Source organism: Vigna unguiculata, chromosome 9, assembly GCF_004118075.2.
Source record: "Vigna unguiculata cultivar IT97K-499-35 chromosome 9, ASM411807v1, whole genome shotgun sequence".
Classification (NCBI taxonomy): domain Eukaryota; kingdom Viridiplantae; phylum Streptophyta; class Magnoliopsida; order Fabales; family Fabaceae; genus Vigna; species Vigna unguiculata.
Window position 1 is genome coordinate 30,206,994 of NC_040287.1, and position 23,599 is coordinate 30,230,592.

General features: G+C 36.9%; 4 protein-coding genes across 5 annotated transcripts; 2 read left to right on the forward strand and 2 right to left on the reverse strand.

The window, feature by feature from the left end:
• The first annotated feature begins 1,043 nt into the window (after positions 1 to 1,043).
• On the forward strand, positions 1,044 to 2,588 carry LOC114196343 (protein TRANSPARENT TESTA GLABRA 1). The gene has a single exon (XM_028086958.1). It carries the CDS (start codon positions 1,254 to 1,256, stop codon positions 2,262 to 2,264), a length of 1,011 nt encoding a protein of 336 aa, XP_027942759.1. The 5' UTR covers positions 1,044 to 1,253; the 3' UTR covers positions 2,265 to 2,588.
• Positions 2,589 to 3,698: 1,110 nt separating this feature from the next.
• Positions 3,699 to 5,462, forward strand: LOC114196288. The gene has a single exon (XM_028086886.1). It carries the CDS (start codon positions 4,054 to 4,056, stop codon positions 4,921 to 4,923), a length of 870 nt encoding a protein of 289 aa, XP_027942687.1. The 5' UTR covers positions 3,699 to 4,053; the 3' UTR covers positions 4,924 to 5,462.
• A 3,719-nt stretch (positions 5,463 to 9,181) lies between these two features.
• Positions 9,182 to 10,097, reverse strand: LOC114162138 (NDR1/HIN1-like protein 26). The gene has a single exon (XM_028045925.1). It carries the CDS (start codon positions 10,017 to 10,019, stop codon positions 9,387 to 9,389), a length of 633 nt encoding a protein of 210 aa, XP_027901726.1. The 5' UTR covers positions 10,020 to 10,097; the 3' UTR covers positions 9,182 to 9,386.
• A 3,642-nt stretch (positions 10,098 to 13,739) lies between these two features.
• LOC114163269 (two-component response regulator-like APRR5) lies at positions 13,740 to 18,809 on the reverse strand. 2 transcript variants are annotated; one of them, XM_028047484.1, is made up of 9 exons: positions 18,196 to 18,809; positions 17,414 to 17,492; positions 17,055 to 17,216; positions 16,825 to 16,955; positions 16,564 to 16,719; positions 15,846 to 16,017; positions 15,421 to 15,751; positions 14,204 to 14,966; positions 13,740 to 14,118 (listed from the first exon to the last, which is right to left on the reverse strand). In XM_028047484.1, coding segments are annotated over exons 2-9 (1,872 nt in total). In that variant the 5' UTR covers positions 17,415 to 17,492; positions 18,196 to 18,809; the 3' UTR covers positions 13,740 to 13,962. The 2 variants fall into 2 exon arrangements, with proteins under 2 accessions (XP_027903285.1, XP_027903284.1); XM_028047483.1 differs by lacking the exon at positions 17,414 to 17,492 and having other exon boundaries at positions 18,196 to 18,807.
• Between the last annotated feature and the right edge of the window lie 4,790 nt (positions 18,810 to 23,599).

Here is a 23,599-nt window from a genome sequence, read left to right on the forward strand (position 1 = left end):
TTTTAGGACAAAATTAAAGTGAATCTTACATTAAGGATCTTCTTAAAATTCTTGTTCATCATCCTTATTAATCATATCATGTTGCCATACATTGACGACATTCAATTTGTTTATTTATTTATTTTTTTACAAAAATAGTGTGTTCAACCTACTAGTCTACTTAGACTTTCCATTGATAGATAAATCAACCCATAGTTAGTCATGATGGGGTAATAATAATATGGTATGGAAGATGTTTTTGTCCCTACATTTAATTATGCGTTGCATGATATGATGAGCTCAATTAATCAGTATATTATTTTTCATGACTCATTGCATAAAAATATTATAATTGTACAAAATTAGTCGCCTGCGAACTCAACAATATGCACGTAAAAGTTACTTAATATATTTTTTATTTAAATTAGTTATTACAAAATATTTCAATTTTAAAAATATATTCAAATTTTAGAAATTAGTTATTATTTTAAATTAATATTAAAATATTGTAAATATTTTATCATACATGACATATCAATAAACTAAAAAAAAACAAATTCCTTCATACATATATTTTATATATTTCTTATATATTTCATGTATTTCATATATTAAAAGCCCTAAAATTTCTAATATATGGAGTTGTGATAAACACAAATTATGCAAACCCTTAAAAAATTCATAAATCCAAACAATCACTCTACTATTTATTATTTTTTACTTCTTCAAACTCACTGCTTAAAACAAAACCACAAAGATGACATTTTGTGACTATTTAACCCAATGCTCTATTTTGATTTGTCCTATTCTAAGAAAGACTAATCCTTTTTCTGATATCATTATTGTTGTTGATCACATTAATACAACTCAACAAACATGTGAATTTAAAATGATGAATTTACTGCTTGCATTTTTGAGTAACATCTAGAAAAAAATGTATTTTCCTGGAAACAAGATTTTGAGGATGATGAAAGAAATAATTAAAAATATAAAGTAAGGTGTAAAGGAGTGGATGGGCTATGTTGTGAATTTGAGGGTTTGACCTGTCTCGTCAATTGTGGTAAGCCATATCACGCCCACAGCTAACGCCCCTCACGTGAGACTTTTGGAGTGACAGACAAGTTACAAGAATTGGTCTGGTATGGTTTCTCAACTCCCACTCTCACCTAACATTTCAGTTCACCTTCCTCCAGTATCATCAAAAACCAAACCTCAAACCCCAATCCTTAAAAACATCGAACAGTATCATTAATCCCACGTCCAATTCCCTTCCAATGGACAATTCAACCCAAGATTCTCACCTGCGATCGGAAAACTCCGTCACCTATGAATCGCCATACCCAATTTACGCCATGGCTTTCTCACCCTCCCACCCCCACCGTCTCGCCCTCGGAAGCTTCATTGAAGAATACACCAACCGCGTTCACATCCTCTCCTTCCACCCTGAAACCCTCTCCCTCTCCCCACACCCTTCCCTCTCCTTCGATCACCCTTACCCTCCAACCAAGCTAATGTTCCATCCCCGCAAACCTTCCCCCTCTTCCTCCTCCGACCTCCTAGCCACCTCCGGCGACTACCTCCGCCTCTGGGACGTCCGCGAAAACTCCGTCGAGCCCCTCTCCCTCTTCAACAACAGCAAGACCAGCGAGTTCTGCGCGCCCCTCACCTCCTTCGACTGGAACGACATCGATCACAACCGCATCGGCACCTCCAGCATCGACACCACCTGCACCATCTGGGACATTGAGCGCACCGTCGTGGAGACGCAGCTCATCGCCCACGACAAGGAGGTCTACGACATCGCCTGGGGCGAGGCAAGAGTCTTCGCCTCCGTGTCCGCGGACGGCTCCGTACGAATCTTCGATTTGCGTGACAAAGAACACTCCACCATCATCTACGAAAGCCCCCACCCGGATACCCCTTTGCTTCGTTTGGCTTGGAATAAGCAGGATCTCAGGTACATGGCTACCATCTTGATGGATAGTAATAAAGTTGTGATATTGGATATTAGGTCCCCCACTACTCCTGTGGCGGAATTAGAGAGGCATCGTGGGAGTGTCAATGCCATTGCTTGGGCTCCTCATAGCTCCACGCATATTTGTTCTGCTGGGGATGATACTCAGGCTCTTATCTGGGAATTGCCCACGCTCGCTGCTCCCACCGGGATTGATCCCATGTGCATGTATTCTGCTGGCTGTGAAATCAACCAGCTTCAATGGTCCGCGGCTCAGCCTGATTGGATTGCTATTGCTTTCGCCAACAAGGTGCAGCTTTTGAAGGTTTGAGGTGAGGTCACAAACAAACATAGTTAACTTGGTTGTGTGATAGATAGGACTCTTTTGCCGGATGCTGCTGCAACTTGTCGGTTCTCACTTGTTTTCTTTGGGGTTTTTAGCTTGTGGATTACAGTATGAGTGAGTAAGTGTATACCAGTTAGCGCAAACTAGTTTGCCTCTTCCTCTCTTGGGCCAAAATCGATGTTTCACTTGTTGTTTTGTTGAAAAGATGGAAATCATAGTTGTACAATGTTCAGTGTATGTATTCCCATTTGATCGTTACTAAATTCAAGCACCTTGCTCCTGCTACGAATGGATCTGTGATTTTTAGCATCTGCTTTCCCGCCTCCATAACTTTGCTTTGCTGATGCCTTTGTTTGTTATCACTTAGAGTGTCCTTGCTAAACATTTATTCGTCTTATTATAATCTCAATTCTAAGACCTCTGAATATTATGATGTTAGTAGACCACTATAAGATTATCAGTTTTTTTAACTAACTGCAACTCAAAGATTGGCTTTGGCAATTGCATGTTCATTTGGGGCCCAGCCTATAAGTCGTTGCTCATTAAGGATATCCACTTAGTGAGGTCCGTCTGGTATTGCTGGTGGTTTGGTGTTAAATTCAGGCATTTGTCTGGAGCCATGACCCTAACTCACTTGAGAGGGGGTTTTGGAGGTTAGGGTTTTTTTTGGGTCTCTCAATTCAGACCCCCCCCCCCCTCTAAAAGTATTTTTTTTCAAAGATGAGCTAAGACTGACTCATAGACCATGAATCAAGTTGACAGCGAAAAACACTGATATGCGAGAGGAGTATTTACTAAATACTACAAAAAGAAAATGATGATGAATAAAGTAAATGTAATCACTTTGATATTCTTTTCTTGTTCATTCATGATAAGAGTATTTTATTGACAATTGAAATGTTAATCCAGAAATATTTGGCGCTTGAAGTGGGAAGCAATAATATATAAAGTGGTTAAATATGTTTCCAATTCCTACTATTTGACATGAAATTATAATTCGTTCCAATATAAAATTTTGATACATTTATATTCTAAAACTTTAAAAATGAATGAATATAATCCTTTTAACTCAAACATGTTAAATTTATTGACGTGTCAAATGTATTTCATGCTAGCATTTGAGTCAAATGTATTTCATGCTAGCATTTGAGTTGTTTACATTGGTTGACACATTTTCATTTTAATGTCACATGAAAAAAGAAAAATAACGTAGTTGAATTAAAAAGATTAAATTTTTTATTTTTAAAATTTCAGAACTAAAATATATTAAAATTTTAAATAAAAATATATTTTAATTTTACATTGAAGTTTAAAAACAAAAAATATTTAACTCTAAATAAAATAGAAGAAAAGAATTCACAAGTGCTAATATTATTTGGGCCTGTGAAGATGCAGGCCACACTGGCTAGTACTGGAGTCCAAGTACAGAAAAAAGTGGGACCATAAGAAATGAGAACCACAGAGAGGGTGTACAGTGAATGAAGCAGAGGGAAGCCACGTACTGAGAAGAAAACCCAAAGGCCCCAAACCACAGAGGGAAGCAGAGGAAGTAAAAACAAAAAGAAATCAGAATATAAAAGAGAAGCTGAAGGATGAATATCTAATCCCAAAACACAATTTACAAACCCATCCCTACCTCTTATTTTATTTTATTTTTCTTTCCACAAAACAACTTAATAAATAAAATTGACCAACACCAACCCAACCCCATTCCCCACAATGGACCTCACCCCCAACACGGCGCAACGCCACGCCACCCTCCGCCGCGCTTGAGATGTTCCCACCGCCGCCTCAGCCACTGACGACCCTCCCCTCCCTGCCGGATCTCCTCCTCACGGCCCTCTCCGTCTGCTTCCTCGTCTCCTCCTCCAAGCCCCACATCGCCTCCACCCGCTGCCCCTTCCCGCGCCGCTTCCTCAAATTCCCTGCGATGTCCCTCACCGCAACACCCTCCAAAAGCACCACCACAGCCACCGCCCTCAACACCCTACCCCCGCGCCGCCACAATTTCGCGTCCCCGCAATCCCTTTCCGAGTGGCTCAAGCCCCGCCTCCCCTCCGAGTCATTCGCCTCGTGGGGCGTCAAACCCGGCACCAAAAACGTGCACAACCTCTGGCTCGAACTCTCCCAGGGCGAAACCTCCCTCGCCGACTCCACTCCTCCGGTTCGGACAGTCCACGTCGTCCTCGTCCACATCACCGCCAAACACGGCAAGTTCCTCGTCGAATCGCACCAGGAGTTATCCGATGGCAACGTCCGGAAGCGTGGCAGGCCCTTGTCGGAGAAGATGAAGCCCAACGAGGACCCCGAGTCCGCCGCCGTCAGAGGCATTTTCGAAGAGCTTGGCTCTGCGATTGTTGGTGCCAGACCCAATCCCGAAACCTCTGACATTGTCAGCATCGATCCCAATTCGTACGAGATGCGGGTCGAGGAGCGCGATTCGGGTTCTTACCCGGGTTTGCCCGGTTGCTACGTTTTGCACACGCTAAGCGCCACGGTTGAGGGTTTGCCCGAGGGTGATTTTTGCACGTACGAGGTTGATGAGTACGATGGGGTTTTTGAGGAGAAGAAACTCGCGGACAGGGCTGTGTCCGTGAAGAAGCACTATTGGACTTGGGTTAGTGATGATTCCATCCAGACATGATTCAGATATACCTTTTTTTTTTTTGTGTTTTCATAGTTGAGTTTAAACTGACAATTTTTTCTTTATGTTGGAAGTTTTTATGGATATCATATGAAATATTGATAGCATCGGTTTTTTTTTTTTTTTTACTTGTAATATAGTATTTGAGATGATAAACTGGGATAAATTATGAGAGTGAAGCTGCTACTTGTAGTTCATATCAATAAAGCACGGGCATAGAATTTGCTGTAATTGTGGCGTTTCTTTATTCTCTTTTCTAACCTCAATGATCTGCACTCTTAGGTTTCATTGTATGTGAATTGTCAAATTTCTGAGTTGGGTGTGCTGCTGTTTCCTTCTTGAATGCCAACCACTTCATTTTGTTCAAATGAATTCAGAAATAGGAGTGGTAATGAGATAATTCTGATGTTTCTGTCTTGGAGGACTTCAATGCGTTTTTTTTTCCTTGATTGAAAAAACATGTCTAAGTAAAAAGACGATTACGACTCTTGTATTATTTGTGAGTGAAGCAAGGTTATAAATTTCTGAGAATTTGGTGAGGATGATGACCCATCCCCTATTTTCCATGACAGTTTCTGTATCACTCTGAATGCGGCCATTGCACTCTAATTGTTAGAAAGTAGAAGCCTATTTGCTCGTAACATAAACACGAATCAACCACAATAATATCTGACATCTTTGTCTCGAAACTGGTCATGATTACTCCATATGCAGAACTAGATATAAATATAATTTCCACTTGTGACTTGTGCAATAGTGTTTACTAATTTCATGAGTATCAAGACCAGCCTGTAACCCAAGCCTAAGACTGGCTTGGGCCTAACCATATTTTCTATCTAAATTTGCATTGTGGTTTTGGCATACTAGCCTAAATTTAAAGGAGATTGAATATGACCAGTTGAGAATCTTCTGCAACCAAAATAAAGTGCCTGCAGTTGGGAATACGCAAATGATTAATAGAGACAAATATTTAATACCGCGGGCGGAGAAGTTTATAAAAAGAAAACAAAAAAAACTCAGTTAATAACGCATAGTGATCCAAGTTTAAGGAATTTGATTTCCTTTAAATTAAACAAAGCGTTCCTAAATGAAGAAAAAATAACAAGTTCAATTGTCTCAACCTAGATTAGTCCGAGCCAAAATAATTTTTAAACACCAAACGTGCAATACTTTCTGTATATTTTTTAACAAAATTGTTTCATGACATGAAACATATTACCGTTCATTAATTTTGCCAAAATGGTGTTTTCACTGTTGAAAATTCCTCCTTCACCTCGTGGTCCCAGTTTCTAACTTTTGTAGTGAAATGGCATCACAGATTAAAACAAGCACCATTTTCAGATTTAACAGTTATTTTAAGAGAGGTGGTTCCTATGCTTAACCACTAAGTCTGCTTCAGAAATTCACAGATAAAAAAGAAAAGGTGTACTTCCTAATCTGTGATAGATGAGTACCTACTCATTTGAGTATATACTAATAATGGATTTGGAGTTGGAGAAGGTAGAAGCAAGCTATACGTATGTAACAGACTAATAATATGTACTCAACTAAACTTTTTGACAAATTTGTTAGATACCTTCAAAAAGTTACACGTTGTTCAAGCAAACCAAGTTGAATTTTCGGGGTTTTCACTGACCAACAAGTTGCCTAACATTTGGAACAGACTTTCATGTCTGCAGATCAGTTTTTTCAAACGTGAAGCATCAAACTAACAAGCCCAGCAGAGCAGCACTTCCAAATTGCTGTTTCTCATCAAAGAAATCAACAGCCAATTTTTGGGTCACCTTTTGCCTCAACGTCAAGGTACACTTTTTTAGGTCAAGTCTTATAGGACTTTAGTCTCATTAGTAATTTAGATAAAAAGAAGAAGACAAAAGTATGAATGATTTTATATTTTCTTTCTTTTTCCACTCAAAACAAATAACAGAGTAATGACTTGTGTAATATTCATGGTCTGAATAATGTTACCTGAAGCGACATTGTAGTTTCTCAAAGTAGACGAGTTTAAAGTTACTTTTTGTGAAGAATTTCCTCGTTGGCTGACTTTGTTTATCAAAATTCGAAGTGGGACAAGTATTTGCCATGATGCTTTCTTTCTACAATGTGGAAGAGGGTTCTCGTTTTGAAGACTTGCATTTGTATTTTGTACCAACCTCCTTGTTACACCAATTGAAGTTACTTTATCAGCATTCATCTTTTGGGACTCTGGAGTTTTTTAATGGTGTGGAAGTGATTGCTATTCTCAAGTTCCTTTGTTTTTCCTTCCCCTTTTCACGTTAATATATATAAGTTCCAATTTGTAGGGACCGGTAGGTAGAGATTTTTGGCTTTTATAATCCTCAAAAACTTATCTGAATTTACATTATTTGAGCCACTATAATTTTATATTATAATATGATAGTCTCATCTCAGCTTAAAACTAATTACCAAACCTTCTGCTTTAACTTTTGTAGGTTTACGTTTTACGCATCTGTTTGGTGAGCCATTCGCTTTCAATAGCAACACGTGTGTTCAAACAATTCTCCCCTTCATAGTTCATAATAGGTTAAAATACTTCGATGGTCCTCGTTTTGGTTCAGAAACCTCAAATTGGTCCTCGAATTTTAATTGATCTCAATTTCGTCCTCATTTTTGTAAATGTATTTTAAATCAACCCAATCGTTAACATTGTTAAAATTATTAACGTTAACTTCATTTTAATCTACTGACGTGACTTTATGCCTTATTTTAGGGATTGGAATTAGGTGATGAAGGTAGCACTGCACCATGAAAAAAAATTGCACCCAACAACTTCTTCACTTCCACCCTATCCAAGGAAAAATCAACACCACCAATTACATACCAATTACAAAATTAGGTTTTTCAAAACCAAAATACGAAAAAAAACGTCCACCAAAACAACAAATATCATACCGTGAACTTTGGATAACTCCAAAATTTTCTCCCCCTGTTCTTAGCAGTTCTCGTGATTGTCTTTTCACCGCAATAGCAAACAGGTGTTAAATCGAACCTCCTCACCGCACCTCCATGAGAAGAAACGTTGGAATTTTTCATTTCCCAACCATTGCAAGTGCAGGACGAGCAAGAATGAGAGGGAGACATTACCAATCTTACCAAATCAGAACACAGGAGACAATTTCACCTCACCCTTTTCAAACCCTAAGCTTCAAATGTTATGAACATAAACTCTTTTTAAAAGAGAAACCAAGAACACGTGTGCCAAAACAACTGAATGATACGTCAGAATACACAAAACAGCCACATCATCAGGAATAAACGCCGTTTGTCAACTGATAACGGAAAGGGTTGATTTAAAATATATTTACAAAAATGAGGACGAAATTGAGATTAATTAAAATTCGAGGACCAATTTGAGATTTCTAAACTAAAATGAGGGTCATCAGAGTATTTTAACCTTCATAATACTTACTGTTTTTTTTAATTGTAAAATACTCAAAATACTACAGCCTTTATAAGCTGAACACAAAATTATCAGAAATATAAAATTTGATTTGTTGGTTTTTATTTTCAGAAGGTCTAATTTAATCAAACGTGGAATCTTCATGTAAATTTTTTAAAATACTTGTATAAAGCCTGACAACAACCACTCAGGCCTTTTGACTTGGTTAAATAAATATATTACAAGTAAAAGTTTTTCAAGTGGCAGCTTCAGCATATGCATTTAATCAAGAATTCCGAAAATGCTGGCATGGTTATGGTTGCATTGATGAAGGAGTAGTAGCTCTTGACAAGAATGCAGTAAATAGATAAATAATTAAGTTTTTAGCTATGAATCCCACAGATAATTAGCATCCCCTGGTATATTCGTTTGAGACATGCATGGCCAGTATCATCTCTTATTGTTCAAAAAAGACAGAAAAAATGTAAGCTGATTCATAGTTACCAAAAGTTTGATTAAAGTAAACCATTCATGATTCTTAAAGGCAAGGAATTGACATGTAAAATCTGCAGATTCTTCAAAGAAAGCTACCAGTTTTCTCTCTTTTCTTTCACTCTCTCTTCTCCGAATCACATCTACAGATTCTTCAATCAAAGTTTTTTTTTTTTTTTTTTCTTTTTTTCCTTCGCATCCACAAAACAAACCAAAGAAACAAAGATGACCCAACATCTACTCATGCCTCCACTTCCAAAAGCCACCATGAAATCCAACACTCAACTCCTTTTCGCTTCTATTTCTACCATCCCGGGTGAAGCAAAAGAAATTTCAATAGATAGTGCGATGAAAAAGAGAAAGAGATAAGATAATAAGCATTCTCTTTTCATTTTTCACTCACAAAGTGTAACTTTTTGTCCTATCATTAACATATATTTTATTTACAAATCACTTAGCGGCTGCAAAAACACGTTTCAGTACAAAGGCAACCGAAATCTGCAAACAAGAAAGCCTTGGATTATATCATTACCATTTATACATTGAAGTCAGGAAGAAGATGGTAAAAAATTTAAAGTGTGGTAGAGCACTGCGTCCCTTGGTTGGAGATGAGAGGAGCAGAAGGAACAGAGGGTCCAAAGGCATTGATGGCAACACAGTTAACATTGAACCTGTAACGGCCAGAAACCCAAGTTCCGACCTTCCAACGAAGCTTTCCATTGGCTTTGAGATTCAAAACTAGTCTTCCAACAGTTTGATCACGACCCAGTTCGAAGCCGAGAGAGGGAGCCACAGGTAAAATGTTTCCCACCAAAGAGGCCGTTATGAGGTTACTCTCTTCTTGGCCCTGGTAGAAGGGTGGCACAGGAGTGTCACCGGTAATTTGCTGGCCCTTGTAGGTTGCATAAACTTGAATCTCGTCATAGTAAATGGCGACTTTCTGGTTTGGGTTTTTGGAGAAGAGGGTGAGTTGGATGGAGGAGTTGAGGTTGGGGCCTAAGAGACTGAGCTGGTAGATGTCAACTTCTTTGAGGGAGAATTGAGGCTTGGCAGGGTGGAGGATGAGCCAGATGAGAAGTATTAGCAGCAGAATTGAGGTAAATAATGCTGACAGAGTGAAGTAGAGCTTCTTGTAGTTGCTCTTAATTTTCAACCCTTCTTTGGCACCACAGTGTTTTGGAGAGGTTATTGTGATTTTAGACATTTGTGAGAGAAAGAGGAAGAAAGAGAGGGAGAGAAAGTTGAAAGAAAGATGCTCACAACGTTAAGGAAGAGGGGGTGGGGTGGTTTATAAAGAGAGCAGAAAGTCACAATTATTATGTCTGCTACCATGCTTTTGACTGGTAGCACTCGGCTTCTCCCTCTGCTCATTAGTGTTTAATAATTATTATTAACAAATGTTAAAGCACAAAACTTCTGTAACATTGCTTCAAACATTGTAAGGAAATTCTGGTGTGGCTCAGATGCATACGCGTCTTACTACCATGTAACTTTGCTGAAAATTTACATCACTTTTTTAGGTTTCTGAATCATACCCTTTGTCAAAAGAATAATGGACATCAATTCAGATAATATATTTACTATTTACTTTGGAAGTAAAACTAGTAAAAAGTAAGAAACGCATATTCTAACATACTTTTTCAATATAATTACTACTAAAGAAGTATATATATATTCACAAGATTTTTAAGCAATTTAAACAATTAAAAAAATGATTAAAAATAATAAATTTGTCTGTTGTTTTAAAGTTATCATCCTTTCATGTTTAAAACTAAAATATTTGAGAGAGACATTGGTAACCCATGAAAGATGAGGAAAACTCCTTGATTGTGTATGCACTTTGGGACACAAATGAACTACTTTGAACTTGTAGTTTGGTGCATCCTAATGTCACCGAATCATTTCCGTCACTTTTTCTTACCGAACTATTTATTTTTTCCAAAATCTTTAGCAAGGAAATATTAACGAAGTTTCAGCTTTAACCTTTTCCCTTGAAAACAAAATCTGCAAGTTGATAGTTAAAATGTTAAGAGCACTAAAGTTGAGAGAGAGACAGAGTGTAGAAATGGTAGAATAATGTAACGAGTTGTGTTGTGTTAAGGTAATAGGTATTTACGTTGTTTCCACGGTAGTTCTAAACCGCTATGGTCGTTGTCACCCTTTTCTGTAATGAGATGATTGAGACTGCCACACAACGCTAAGAACCAAATATGTGGCAATAACTGTCCCCTATCCAACCTGTTCTTTTTGGCGCAATTGGGTCTGCACCACCTTACTTTTCCGAAACATCTTAATTCAGACAAAACCTTGTTTCAGCAATTTAAGCAACACCCAAAAAAAATAAAGTGCAAGCTGAATTGAACATCCAACCTCCTGTAATTCGTATGAACTTCGATATTTAATACTCTCAAACATTCATTAAAAAGGCGTTACTTGAATTAGCACCAAATTAAAAGTGTTCTAAACATTACCGATCAAAACTTCCAAGTAAAGGAAATATATCTTTAATGTGTTCTTTGTATACTGCTTGGTTTCTTGGACATTGAAAAGTTATGTATGTAGCATGAAGAGCAAAGAAGAAGTAACAATAAGATGGTAAAGAGAACATGGCAAATAGCCCTATGAAGTGCACGTCACTGGTTGCTATTACCAACTGTAATCACCCAAGTAGGACACATCAGACATAAGAGGGTACACCATAGTTCAGTGGGCCCCACTTCCTCCTGCTAAATACATCAAATATATTGGATGCCCTATTGCCCTAAGATAACTCACATAAGGATAATTTTTGGGAATTGCAAATTAAAATCATAGTATATTGATACCCAAAAAAATAATATTTTTACAACTAATTTTTGACCATTTTTTCTCAATAATATTATTTAAATGATTTTAGAATATAAAAAATTTAAAATAATAAAAAGAATGAAAAAATTACAAGAAAAAATTATTAAAAATTATTTTTTATTGATATTTTTTGTCTGAAACATCAAGTCTAACCCATATAAGAAATTTACATCAGTTTTAGCTAAAAATATTGAGACATTAGTTTTGAATTTTTTTTATAAGGTATTTAATTTTATCATTTAATATGAGATTTACACTCACACACTTAAATTATGTTATATATATATATATGATAGTGGGAAGATGATTGAAGGAAGGGGATACGGTTATAGATGATAGGTCTTTAAGCAATAATGGGATGATTAGAAAAGAAAGGCAAAAGCAAAGTTGCTTTTGTAAAAAGAGACGTAGAGAAAATAGACTAAATAGCCTTTTTTTTCATGATTGGAGATATGGCAGAAATGGCATAGTGCCATCCCCTCTGCCTTCTGCCCATTGGAAACTATATCCTAGCGGCATAGTGTGATATGTTATTCAGAAAATTATGATCTCAGTTTCTTGGTTATGAATAATCTTCATGAACTTTTAAGCAGTTGATTAACCAAATAAATAATAATTATAGTAGTAGTTAAGTAAGGAATTACCAACTGAAGTTCCATCAATAAGACCCTTCTAGTTACAAGTTTAGATATCCCCACAGCAGATTAAAAGTACCTTTTTTCTGTTATTATTCGGTGTTCATCCCTTCAATCAACAGAAGTTGATGACCCCATCATCAAGGGGAAATTTTTTTCTTAGTTTTAGGAGATAAAAGAAAAGTTCCACACTTATTTATATTTGTTTATTTCCTTTTATTATTTCCAGAATGCCAAAGGCTCATCTCATGGAGTATAAGCATTTGGCTGCTACCATTTGTCCATTTCTAAACTATGTATTCTGTTTCTGTCTGCACACATTTCTTCTTGAATTTTATCCACAAACTGAATAAAGAATGCAAATGCTTTATTGCTACCTGCAATTCTTGAAGCAAATACGACTCCATAATTTTCAATTACGCAATTCAAAAATTCAGGTGATAAGGATCCGAGCTCTGATATTAACAGGTGAAGAGGTATTGTTTTAAGCTCTGCCTTTTGTTTTACTTATTTGTATGCAATCGAAAGTGTGTGGACAAAATTTTGAAAAGAAAAAGAAGTTTTTTTTTTCTTTTTCATGATGTAACATTTATTTGACAAAATTAGATAGGACTTGAGAAAAAAAAATTGTATTAAGCTTTTTGTTCTTTTAAAAATGAACTCATCTTAAAATTCTTCAAACAAGTTCTTTTAAAAAAAATTCTTCAAAAATGCCTACTTTTAGAATAATATCTGATGGAGGTACGCTTTCCCTCTAACTATAGAGGTTGTACTTTCCTTTCTCATAAATTAACATGTATTGTACATAAATACATTTTAATCTAAACAAAATTTTACAGTGATGCTTTTTTTCTCTCAAACTAATTTTAAACCATTAGTATCAATTTGATGACTTCGAAAAGTTAAATGAAAATAGTAAACAAAATTTATAACTAATAATAAGAAAGCTTAATATTTTGATTTTATCTCTTTTAACAATAAAATTAATATTAGTGGACATAATAACCCTCAATAACATAACAGATGTAAAAGAAAGAAAATGCATTCTAAAAAGTAAATAAATCACTATTTTGAATTACATTGAAAAGTTGGTGAGAAAGTAAGAAATAACATGGCAAAGGTGCTAAAAAGGTAGATGGCGTCCTGATATCATGCAGCTTCCAATGGAAATCCATGTTACTTCTTTTTCTATTTTTCAATTCTTCTTTTGTGGGGAAGGAATATATGGGTGGTGGTGGTGGGACGGGAATCACTTTCGAAACTCTTTCATATGCACTCTTTAAGAAAAGTTTGCTTGTTAAACCTGCAACCACCTTAGGTAAACCAAATTTTTACAAAAAAAAAAAAAAGGTGCAAATCTTGAACAAAACATAAAAAGTTATTATAAAATATTATAAAGTTATGGCATTATGTAAGAACTCTTGTACGCGATCAACCAGTAGGGAGTCCTTGTAAGAAACAACTTCCTAAAAGTTAATAAACAATGTGGCACAAATATCTCTGTAAAACTTTATAAAATTACAATGATATAATAATACATTAGGTATATTATTCACGATCTACAGCGAGGGAAAATGAGAAAATTGGTTTTAGAAAGCATATACAGAAATCTGGTATTTAAGAATTCAGGAAAACAAAATTTTGAAGCAGCTATATACTATGAGTTCATGCTCTCCTCTCCAGTGAGTCAGAAATCTGTGAATGATCATATTCTTTACCATCTTGTTCTGCAACAAGAGAATCAGGATGAACTTGACGAACAAACTGTCCTTTCACTCTTGGACGCTGCTCTGCTAGTTTCTTTCTGCTCTCATATCGAACCTGTTTAAAAGTACAAGAAAAAGTTAGCATCTTTCTGAAACAATGGTAGACTTAGTATAATAATGTTAAGGGGATAGTGATGAACCTTCTTCTCATAGCATCTCTCTTTTCTTTTCAACCGGAATTTGTTTAGTGCTGCTTCTCTTTGGATGGATCGATGATTGTTTACATTGTTTGTGAGGTCCTCATTCTTGCTCTCTGAAGCTACCCTGACAACGGTAACTTGATCGGCATTGCTGCTACTTCCACAGTTGCTTCCATAACCGATGCTGTTAAGATGGCTTGCATTGCCATTACAGAAACTACTTGACACACTTTGATCAGTTGTAGGAGAGAAATGCCTTCGATCCTCCGCATGTTCTGGTTTGTGTTCCTGTGTGTACACAATGTGGTTCTGGGAACTGTTCCCATTTGGACCAAGAGGTTGATAAAGCTGCTCTGAACTACTCTCTTTAATGTTTGACTGATAAAATGCATTCTGAAAGTTTGGTTCAAGGAGCACAACTGAACTTGGACTTGGCATTGCTTGTGGACCTGACTGTGTACTAAACATTGAAGGAAGTACAGAACGATAGGCTGTGCATAGATCATTGAACCTTACACCCTTTACTGGAATTGGGAGAGAATGCCCTTGCTGAGAGTGTGAGGTTGCAACTTCAGACTCTTTTGATTGGACTGTAGTTGGAGACACGATACATCTTTGCATACCTGGTGCTGAACTATCGGAGTTGCAGCCATTAACAATGTGTGAGATGCTTTTCTCACCATTTGCACTGTGATCTCTTTGATGGTCAGACAAGTTAACTAACGCTGTAGGCGTCAATACTTGCAATTGCCTGTTAGTATACCTGCATCCATTTCAAATATAAGCATATAGTAATTCAAAAGGGCAGTGAATTTATACGAGGCCAATAGACAAAATTCATAAACTTACAAACCTAACAACGGAAATTTTAGTTATCAAAATTTAAAATGTTTTTTAGTTCCGAGAAATTGGTGCTTCATTTAAAATTAAAAGTTTCTCAAAATTATCACTCGATAATCACCATCCTTTAATATATTTCAGCAGGTAGTTTTAACAAAACTGAACTAAACCTTTTAATACATAATTTAGACTAGAGATTTGTTATTTCCGCATCAGTTAGTTTGTTTAAGGCCCTTTCATCCCTGGAACTCCTTCATAGTAAAATAATTAAATAAGGAAAGGTGCAGACATATACAACCAACTGATTTCTACTGCTTAGAGAGAACAGGGAACTTCAACACAATTTAAAATGAGGATAACGAGATTTTAGTAGTTACCGCTTGAAGGCTGAAGCATTCGAATGCATCAGGGTATGCCTTTCTTCAGTGAGTTCATTCTCAAAGCTGCTGGGACGAGATCTTCTCAGAGAAAGATCTAATTGAGGAGAAAAGTCAACCTTGCTTGTGCTATCAACTGTGGGACTTTTTACCGTGCAGTTGGGATGAGTATGAAACGCTCCAATCAAGTCAATAGCTTCCTTAGAAGAGTTAATTTGAACATAGTGATTGTCATGAGCCTCACCACTGATGCTAGCATTCCCCAAATGCTCCGGATCAGCATCCTTGTCATTAGTTGTGCTTGCTTCACCATTTCTGTGCATAGTTAATCCTAAAAAAAATACAAGTTTGGTTCAATTTTAGACATTCTTCCCTTCCAAGTAACTGTATAACAGAAGATTTGCAGTAATGTGGTAGAAACTTACCTCCAGCATGACTGCCATTCATCACCAACGTCTGTCCTAAACGAATGCATGTTTCAACCTCTTGTGTCTCGGCTCCACTTGGATATTCTTCCCCACATTTCAGCGGAGAAAATTCCTGCATGTTATCAACAGGCCCACTCTCAGCTTCCAAGTCAGGCTTAGTACAAGAGCTCTGCAACAGAAAGCAAACATACAGAACCTATATGAAAACTTCATCCGGACAACCCAAACTGAAAGCAATTTTTTCTTTAAACTATCGGAGGTTTATAGAAGTACACAAACATCGAGTTGCATTTAAAAGTACACCAAGGAAATGTAAATTTTGGAGAATTGTTGCCTTACAAAAAGGTGATATGGTTTGGTAGTGTTCCAAAGAAGTTGAAAAGACATTTACTTATGAAACAACTGCTAGGCAATTTCAGACACATACGATTGAATTTCCAAGCTGATTAGAGATTGGCATGCAAAATAGACAACAGTGGATACTGTAATGAGTGTAGTATCACATTATCCTAGCATCTTATAAGAAACATTCTCATTGGCAATGAATTAACCAGAAAAAAAAATTATATTGATAATTAGATGGTTCTATGGAAACTCTGCATCTCCTGGAATCTGGTGAAATACCCAATGTATGCGATTGTGTTGTTCTTAGTCCTTTGCAAAAATGTCTTCAAATAAATGCAATAATAATAACTTCTAGGTTTGGAAAACTAACCTGTGCATCACTTCCTTTCTCAATTAATTCCATATTTCGCTGAATGCAAGCAGCATCACCACTTGAACGATTACTAGCAGCATTATTTTCAGCAGTGGCTTCGACCTTCTGCTGTGCAACACTCTCATCTTGGGGACCATTTATGCCAGTGGCTGACTGACAAGGAAAATATAATAAATTAAAATTTCAATCAGTTGCCAATAACATGGGATATTTTAAGTAAGGAAAAAGGAACTGAAAACGAGTGAATAAGAGTCCTACTGATTGTCTTCTCCAAACATGTTGCCACAAATTTCTCAGTTCATTTTTTCTTATTGGCTTAACAAGATAATCTGCAGCACCCCTCAGCATGCATTTGTATACCGTGCTAATTGAATCTTGGGAAGACATCACTGTAAAAGAATTAAGAAATTCAGATCAAATAATTTAGGTGTTAACAAAAGTTGGAAAATTCAGTAACATCTAAAAAACATTTAGCAGTGATATCATACTTATGACAGGGATGTTTTTGCAAATATCATGCTCCATAATTAAGGTAAGAAGTGCATAGCCAGATATGGATGGCAAATCCACCTCCGTCAGTATTAGATCAACATTGCCCGGTCTTCCCTTGAGTAATTCCCACGCCTTCAATCCATCAGGAACAGCAGCCACTGCTCAAAACAAACGGACAAAGTTATTTTGAAGTTCTAAGAGGGTGTAATTAGTTTCATGCACTTAATATTCTCAAATTAAAGCATTAAACAAGAAGAAAAGGTCGATAACAGAAATTCTTTATGGAAATTGACAACTAAAATAATTATATCATGTAAGAAAATAATTGAATCATGTAAGCCTGTAGTTTCCAAACTGCCAAGACTCTTAAAGCAAGTTGAAAGGAGCCATTAGTTCCTTAGACTTTCATTGAACCCAGATCCCCATCACATAACCTGTCAGAAAATAGATAATTTCTTTTAAAAGGGAAAAAATCATTAAAACGTTATAAAAAGAAATAAAAGGTCCATTTTTGTGTACACATAGTTTTTCTTTTTCATTTCTCTTCCTAACTTATTTTTCTGAATTAAATCCTCACGAGCTTTCCGACTGCTGGCACACTTTATATTACCAAAGATCATATGTCAATCCTTTCTCATATTGGGACTCCAGAGACTTCGATTTCCTATATTTTCTTCCTCTTGCTCCCCCCCTCTCCATTGAGTGTGGTCAATAAAATCCTTAATGACTCTCAGGCCCCAGAAAATAACTCAATGTTTACAATCAATCAAACTCACGGTTTCATCCCCGAAAAACGGAACCGAGACAGAGGAAAAAAAACAGAACAGACCAACTCACATGTTTATTTCACAGCAAACCATTGAACATGCAAGCCACAGAATACAAGATGGAACAGAAGCTAACATAATGCAAAAGGAAAAACGAACCGTAAAACTTCCAAAAAGAAAAAAAAATGCAAACAGTGATATTGACCATGAAAGAAGCAAGCGAGTTCTCATATGCAGGTCGAGTCAATCGAAGAAAAAATACATTAAAAAAAACAAAAACCCAAATTCACAAAAAAAGGAAAAAAGAAGAATGAAAGAAAAGCAACCCGGTGAAATTAAAGACAGAAGAGATAGAAGAAGGTTTTCTAACCTTTGTAGCTGCATTTTCTGAGAAGCGCAGCTATAATCTGCCTTGTTGAGTCATCGGCTTCAACCAATAAGACCCTCAAAATCATCCTTGGAAGAAACTTCTCCCACCTCATCAAGCCCTTCAATTCACCCTTACTCCCACTCCCACTCTCTTCCTTCTCCACTCTCACTGACTTCTCTCCACTCATCACCACCTCGCCCATATTCCCACAGAATGAACTCAGCCACCGGAATCGCACTACAGCATCAGAATTGAGAATCTTGGCGGAAGTAAAACCTCTCTCAACACGCACAGAGAGAGCAACAATCTGATATCTTGTATCCAAATTTGGAGGGTAAAAAAAACATAAAAGGAAGAAAGAAAAAGGCGATGTGTGGAAGCAGGGGTGGACGGGGAGACACCGTTAAGTTTAACAGCGAGTCGATCGAACGGCGTGGGAGAAGACAGAAACATTAACCGCCCTCTGATCCAACGGCCAGCGAAAATATCCTTGTTTCCGAAAATATCTAGACACTTGGAGGCGGTGGCCCACATGGTCCACGTCATCAATCAGATCTGATTTTCGACCAAAGATCTAAAGCCAAAAAGCCATTGGGTTCTCGTGGTTGGTGCTGGTGGTGGATATTTTTTCGCCCTCCTTTTATTTTATTTTTCTTTTGCTTCTCATTATTTCGCTCCTCTCGTTCCCATCCAAATCCAAAATATCAGAATTTATTATGTGTGTGCGGGCATTTGGATATTTTTCCTGTGGGACACCCATTAAGATATTAACACTAAACTCAGATATTTTTCGGTGCTTTCACCCTGCCATTCTATCACATGGTCGACACCGAGACACGTGGCTCTGTTCTAGGGGATACTCTCGTTTTGTGGCTTTGAAGTTGTCAAACGCTATCTACCACACCTCACGCGCCACACCTACATCGTCTCCCAAACTCGCTCTTCCGTTGGATGCCAGAATATCCCACACCGTGGGTCCTCCCTTCTTCTTTGACTTTGTGTTGATTAGAGAGGGAGAGAGTGCGTGTTAATTTTATATTTACCACCCGAGCGTAGGTGTGGTGGAAGCCTCACCTCAAATCAACCTAGGACATTTTTCGATATCCTATTGGTTCTCATAAACCCTTCTTCTTATCTCATCATTAACTATTTAATTACTCCTTTTTCTATCTCTAAATCCTCTAACAACCTTATAAATTAAATTAATGTTTTCGCACTCCTTCCAATATCTGCTACCACTATTTTGTTTTTCCTCCACTTGTCTCTTTCTCTCTTTTTCTCCTCCTTCATCTTCAACTCTTTTTTTTTTTTTTTTTCTCAAATTATAATCTTCAATATCCATAACTTTATTTCTTGCCAACCACTCTTTGTTGTGTATTGGTTTATTTTCAACAATAGTGAAGCTGTACGACAACTGAACTTGAATTTTAAACCAAAAAATCTTTTCTTTTTATTAACTCTAAACGACAAAAACAATTTTGGTTTACGAAAATTACTACTTCCGACGGCAGTACTCTTTTCGAAAACACGTGAAGAATTTATTTAGTGTGGATTTGCAACTGTTTGTTCTTTATTAGTTAGTGTTGATTACTGCCACAATAGAACTTAAAATTCTAAATAACTAAAATTAGAAATAGTATATTGGTAGAAAGCTAAATTATGCAGACATGTATTTGGCCATTCCAGCTATTTGAGGTTGTTATTAATCACGTTTAAGCTCATAATCTCACTCCTATAAACATGCACATGTGATTGGTTTGAAGTCTTGTTTGATGGAAAAAACTGTTGGGTTCCTGTATATGTGAAGTTGTGTCACTTTGGATATAAAATATCTTCAAACATTAATGGTCTTAGATGTTACCACGCGCAAGATATTTTATTTTCAAGATAAATGAAAATTATTAATAAAATTTTATGCTACCTGAATTTAAATTGCACAGCAAGGGATACTAAATGTTTAACCTTTAAGCTGAAGAGATTTAAAAGTTCCCTGCTGAAAGTGATAATGAATTTTTTTTTTTTTTTTGAAGTGTGTGGTGAGTATTGATGAGTGTTTAAGAGAAGGGAAGGGAGAAAAAGAAGGTTAGTTATTGTGATGTGTATGAGGCAAAACATGTGGAAAGCACGTGAAGATAGGATGTGCAAGGGCGATGAGGCTTTTAAACCAGCTTTTTTTATGCAAAATGAAAGCTACAGAACACAAATGCATTCGTGATGAAATAACTTGCACTCTTTTATTTAGGTATGGATGGGACCGTTAGCATAGCAAATTCCTTTTCCTTTCCAACTTTCCCAGGAAATGTAGATATCTTGGTTAAGGATAGTAAGGAGGATTTTCCTCCATCCCATGTTTTTTCTTATTGCACCCTCAACATTTTTAAAACATCACTATTTGACTTAACTTAAGATAGAAAGGTTAAGTAAGATAAAAATCCTCTCTTCTTTCGTAAGTTTCATTTCCTCGTACCCTCAAATGTGTGGGCACCAACTCCTCCGATATTTGGTTAAGAGACGAATTTAAGAATGCAAAACTTAAAAATAAAAAGAAAGCACAAAAAAACAATAAACAAAAAAATGACTTTTTTGTATTTGGGATCCCTTTTTACTCGGATTTGTAAAAAAGAGTCTCTCAATTTTATTTTATTTTTGTAAAACTGGGTTAAGTCGCTAGGATGAGGGTGAAGTCGTCCTCCATGATGACAATTTTTTTTTAAACAAAGTCGTCAGGCAGGGGAACGGTTTTTGTTTGGCGCGTGGTGAAGTCATCTTTGCAGATGACAACTTCATTTTGAGTTTTTTTTTAATTCTTTTTACAATAAATGATAATACTTAAATTAAAAATAAAAATAAACATTAATATATTTTTTAATTGATTAAAAAAAATACAATAATTTAGTTACTGGAAAATAATAAAACAGTCATCTATGTCCTCCAGTTCCACATGTTGGTCTTCTTCTGGGTTTGTTGGGACGTCTTGGTGGTTGTTGTTGTTGTGGTTCATCATCATCATCATCATCTTCATCTTCATCTTGATGACTTTGGACATTTTACAGAATTTGTGGTGATTGGGAAGGCATTGGCGGAGGATAGAATGGCATTGATGATGAAGATCCTGGATAATAGGCAGATGGTGGTGTCATGGTTGTGGTGCCAAACATATGTGATGGACCAACACCATAACTTGACTGATGCGGGAAGAAACCATATGAAGAAGGGACGTGTTGGAATGAGGTGTTTGATGGGTTGCCAAATTGAGGATGTGAATGTCCAAACATTTGACCCTGACCCATAGGCGACTGTCGGAAAAAGGGTTGGGGATGATGTATGAGATCTGGAGAAGACCCAACATGGCCAGTGTAGGGTTTTGAAGCAGGCTGGGAAGGTTCTTGTGACATATCGTACTATAAAATAAATAACATGGTTATTGTCATGAATAAGTATGTAGGATAAATAGATGTACAACATTGTAGTATAAATAACCTCATTGTCGGAAGATTCTATCGATGGAGATATATAGCGGATAATGTGGTTTATGTACCATTGCATATACAGTGTTTCATCACGCAAATGTCTGTTTCCGCTAAACGGTGTACCTTGAATGATCCGATTTTGTCGATCATTCCAAATTGCAATCCACTGGTGATGATGTCCTACCCAATCTCTGTCGTTTCTCCCCCTCAAGTCATCCCTGTGAACTTGATCCAGGTTAACCAGCTCAAGCGGAATGTTTTGTCTTAAACCAAATTGACGCATCACCCTATCCGCCTAATGGATTTCTATTGTGGCGAAGCAAATTATTGGGACTGTTGCTCTGAATACCAAAGGGATGTCAACCACAATCAATCGACTAACTTCTTGTCGAGTGTAAGGCCTCCACAAGAACTAAAACAAAATTGTAGACATTAGTTTGAAATGTTAAAAAAGAAAAAGCTTTGAATTACCTTAAGTATTACCTGTCTTGTACGTAGTTGATCAAATCTCAACCGAAATTCAGTAACTGAAATTGAAGTTGGATTTATCCGATGCGTTACATTCATCCACCTAAAAAAAGTAGCAATTTCAAGTTAGTTAAATGACAAGAAAAAATAATAATTTAAAAGTTAGCTTTTTACCTTTTACAGACAGGGAAACCATCCCCATCAGCCACCTCCTGATCACTTAAAGGTTGAAGTTGTGGGGCTATAGAAGTAATCCTCTCCCAAGCCCAACATTGTAACAAGATAATGCATCCACCAATATTTTCTTGGCGTAGGTGAATGCCATGATCTAGGCAACGATATAGGCAGGCCAAAACTGCAGACCCCCAACTACAATTCCTGACTACATTCAAGTTAGCTAGCCTAAGTAGATACATGACATGTACCCTAGCTGCAGACGTGTCTGGCATTAAAATGCTTCCAATCAATTTGAGAATGTAAGCTCTCGCATATTGAGCAATAACCTCATTGTTTGCATTTGGTGGAAGTTGTTGGAAAGTAGAGTTTAACCAAGATACTCTAATTGAGTTCCCTCTTATAACCGTCGGCGGTGGAATGACACCTAGATGTTCATGGAAGGTGGCGAATATGTCTTGAACCGTAATGGGACCAGTGACCACATCTCCGTCTATCGGTAGGTCAAGGAGGACGACTACATCCTCTAGTGTTACAGTAGTCTCTCCATGGGGGAAGTGAAATGTGTGAGTTTCTGATCTCCACCTTTCTAATAAAGAACTGATGAGGAAGTGGTTGACATCCATGTCTGGGATATATAAGTCCAGTCTGTTGAATTAAATTTATGACACGGGGATCAAGTATGTCTTGGTTGTTTAGTATCCAAACTCCAGCTCTTCTCGGTCTAAGAACTCGTTCTCGTCCTTCCCATAAGTCGTTAGTGATATGTTCGTGTTGAAGCCGAAATAGTGACATATCCCGGGGTAGACGTCCATTTTGTGCCATGCTAAACGTGTTTAGAAATTGAAAATAAAAATTAGAACATAAGTCTGGAAATTAATTGATAACAAAATATTAAAAGATACTTAAACCTTAAAAGTAGAAGCAATGAAAGGTGTGCTGAAGTGTTGAAAACTCTCCCAATGCGCGCAACCTCAAAGGATTTTCTGCCAATCCAAGTTGAATGCACAAAGTGATAAATATGTGCAAGTTGAGAGTATTTGAACCAATGCTAGAATTTTCTTCACGTGATTACACAATGCACTGTCCATCAAACTTTAAAAGTTGTTCGTGGCATGTGGTTGTGAGAGCATTCAAATAAAGCACAGTCAAAGTTGTCACCATTTTGGATGAATGCATGCAAATTTTTATTTGTGCATGGCATAGGGAGTAGGAGGAATCTCTGCCAGTCCATTATTTACCCTGATTTCGTGGTGGTGCAGCGCACAGTCAACAACACAGTCAAACAAATT

What these genes read in the sequence shown, in the direction of transcription:
- LOC114196343 (XM_028086958.1), top strand. Translation starts at nt 1,254, where the DNA reads ATGGACAATTCAACCCAAGATTCTCACCTGCGATCGGAAAACTCCGTC.
- LOC114162138 (XM_028045925.1), bottom strand. Translation starts at nt 10,019, where the DNA reads ATGTCTAAAATCACAATAACCTCTCCAAAACACTGTGGTGCCAAAGAA.
- LOC114163269 (XM_028047483.1), bottom strand. Translation starts at nt 18,397, where the DNA reads ATGGGCGAGGTGGTGATGAGTGGAGAGAAGTCAGTGAGAGTGGAGAAG. An exon ending in AGAAAGGAAGTGATGCACAG is followed by an intron (nt 16,018 to 16,563) that starts GTTAGTTTTCCA and finishes TTTCTGTTGCAG; the next exon opens with AGCTCTTGTACTAAGCCTGA. An exon ending in AATGCTTCAGCCTTCAAGCG is followed by an intron (nt 14,967 to 15,420) that starts GTAACTACTAAA and finishes AAATGGATGCAG; the next exon opens with GTATACTAACAGGCAATTGC.
- LOC114196288 (XM_028086886.1), top strand. Translation starts at nt 4,054, where the DNA reads ATGTTCCCACCGCCGCCTCAGCCACTGACGACCCTCCCCTCCCTGCCG.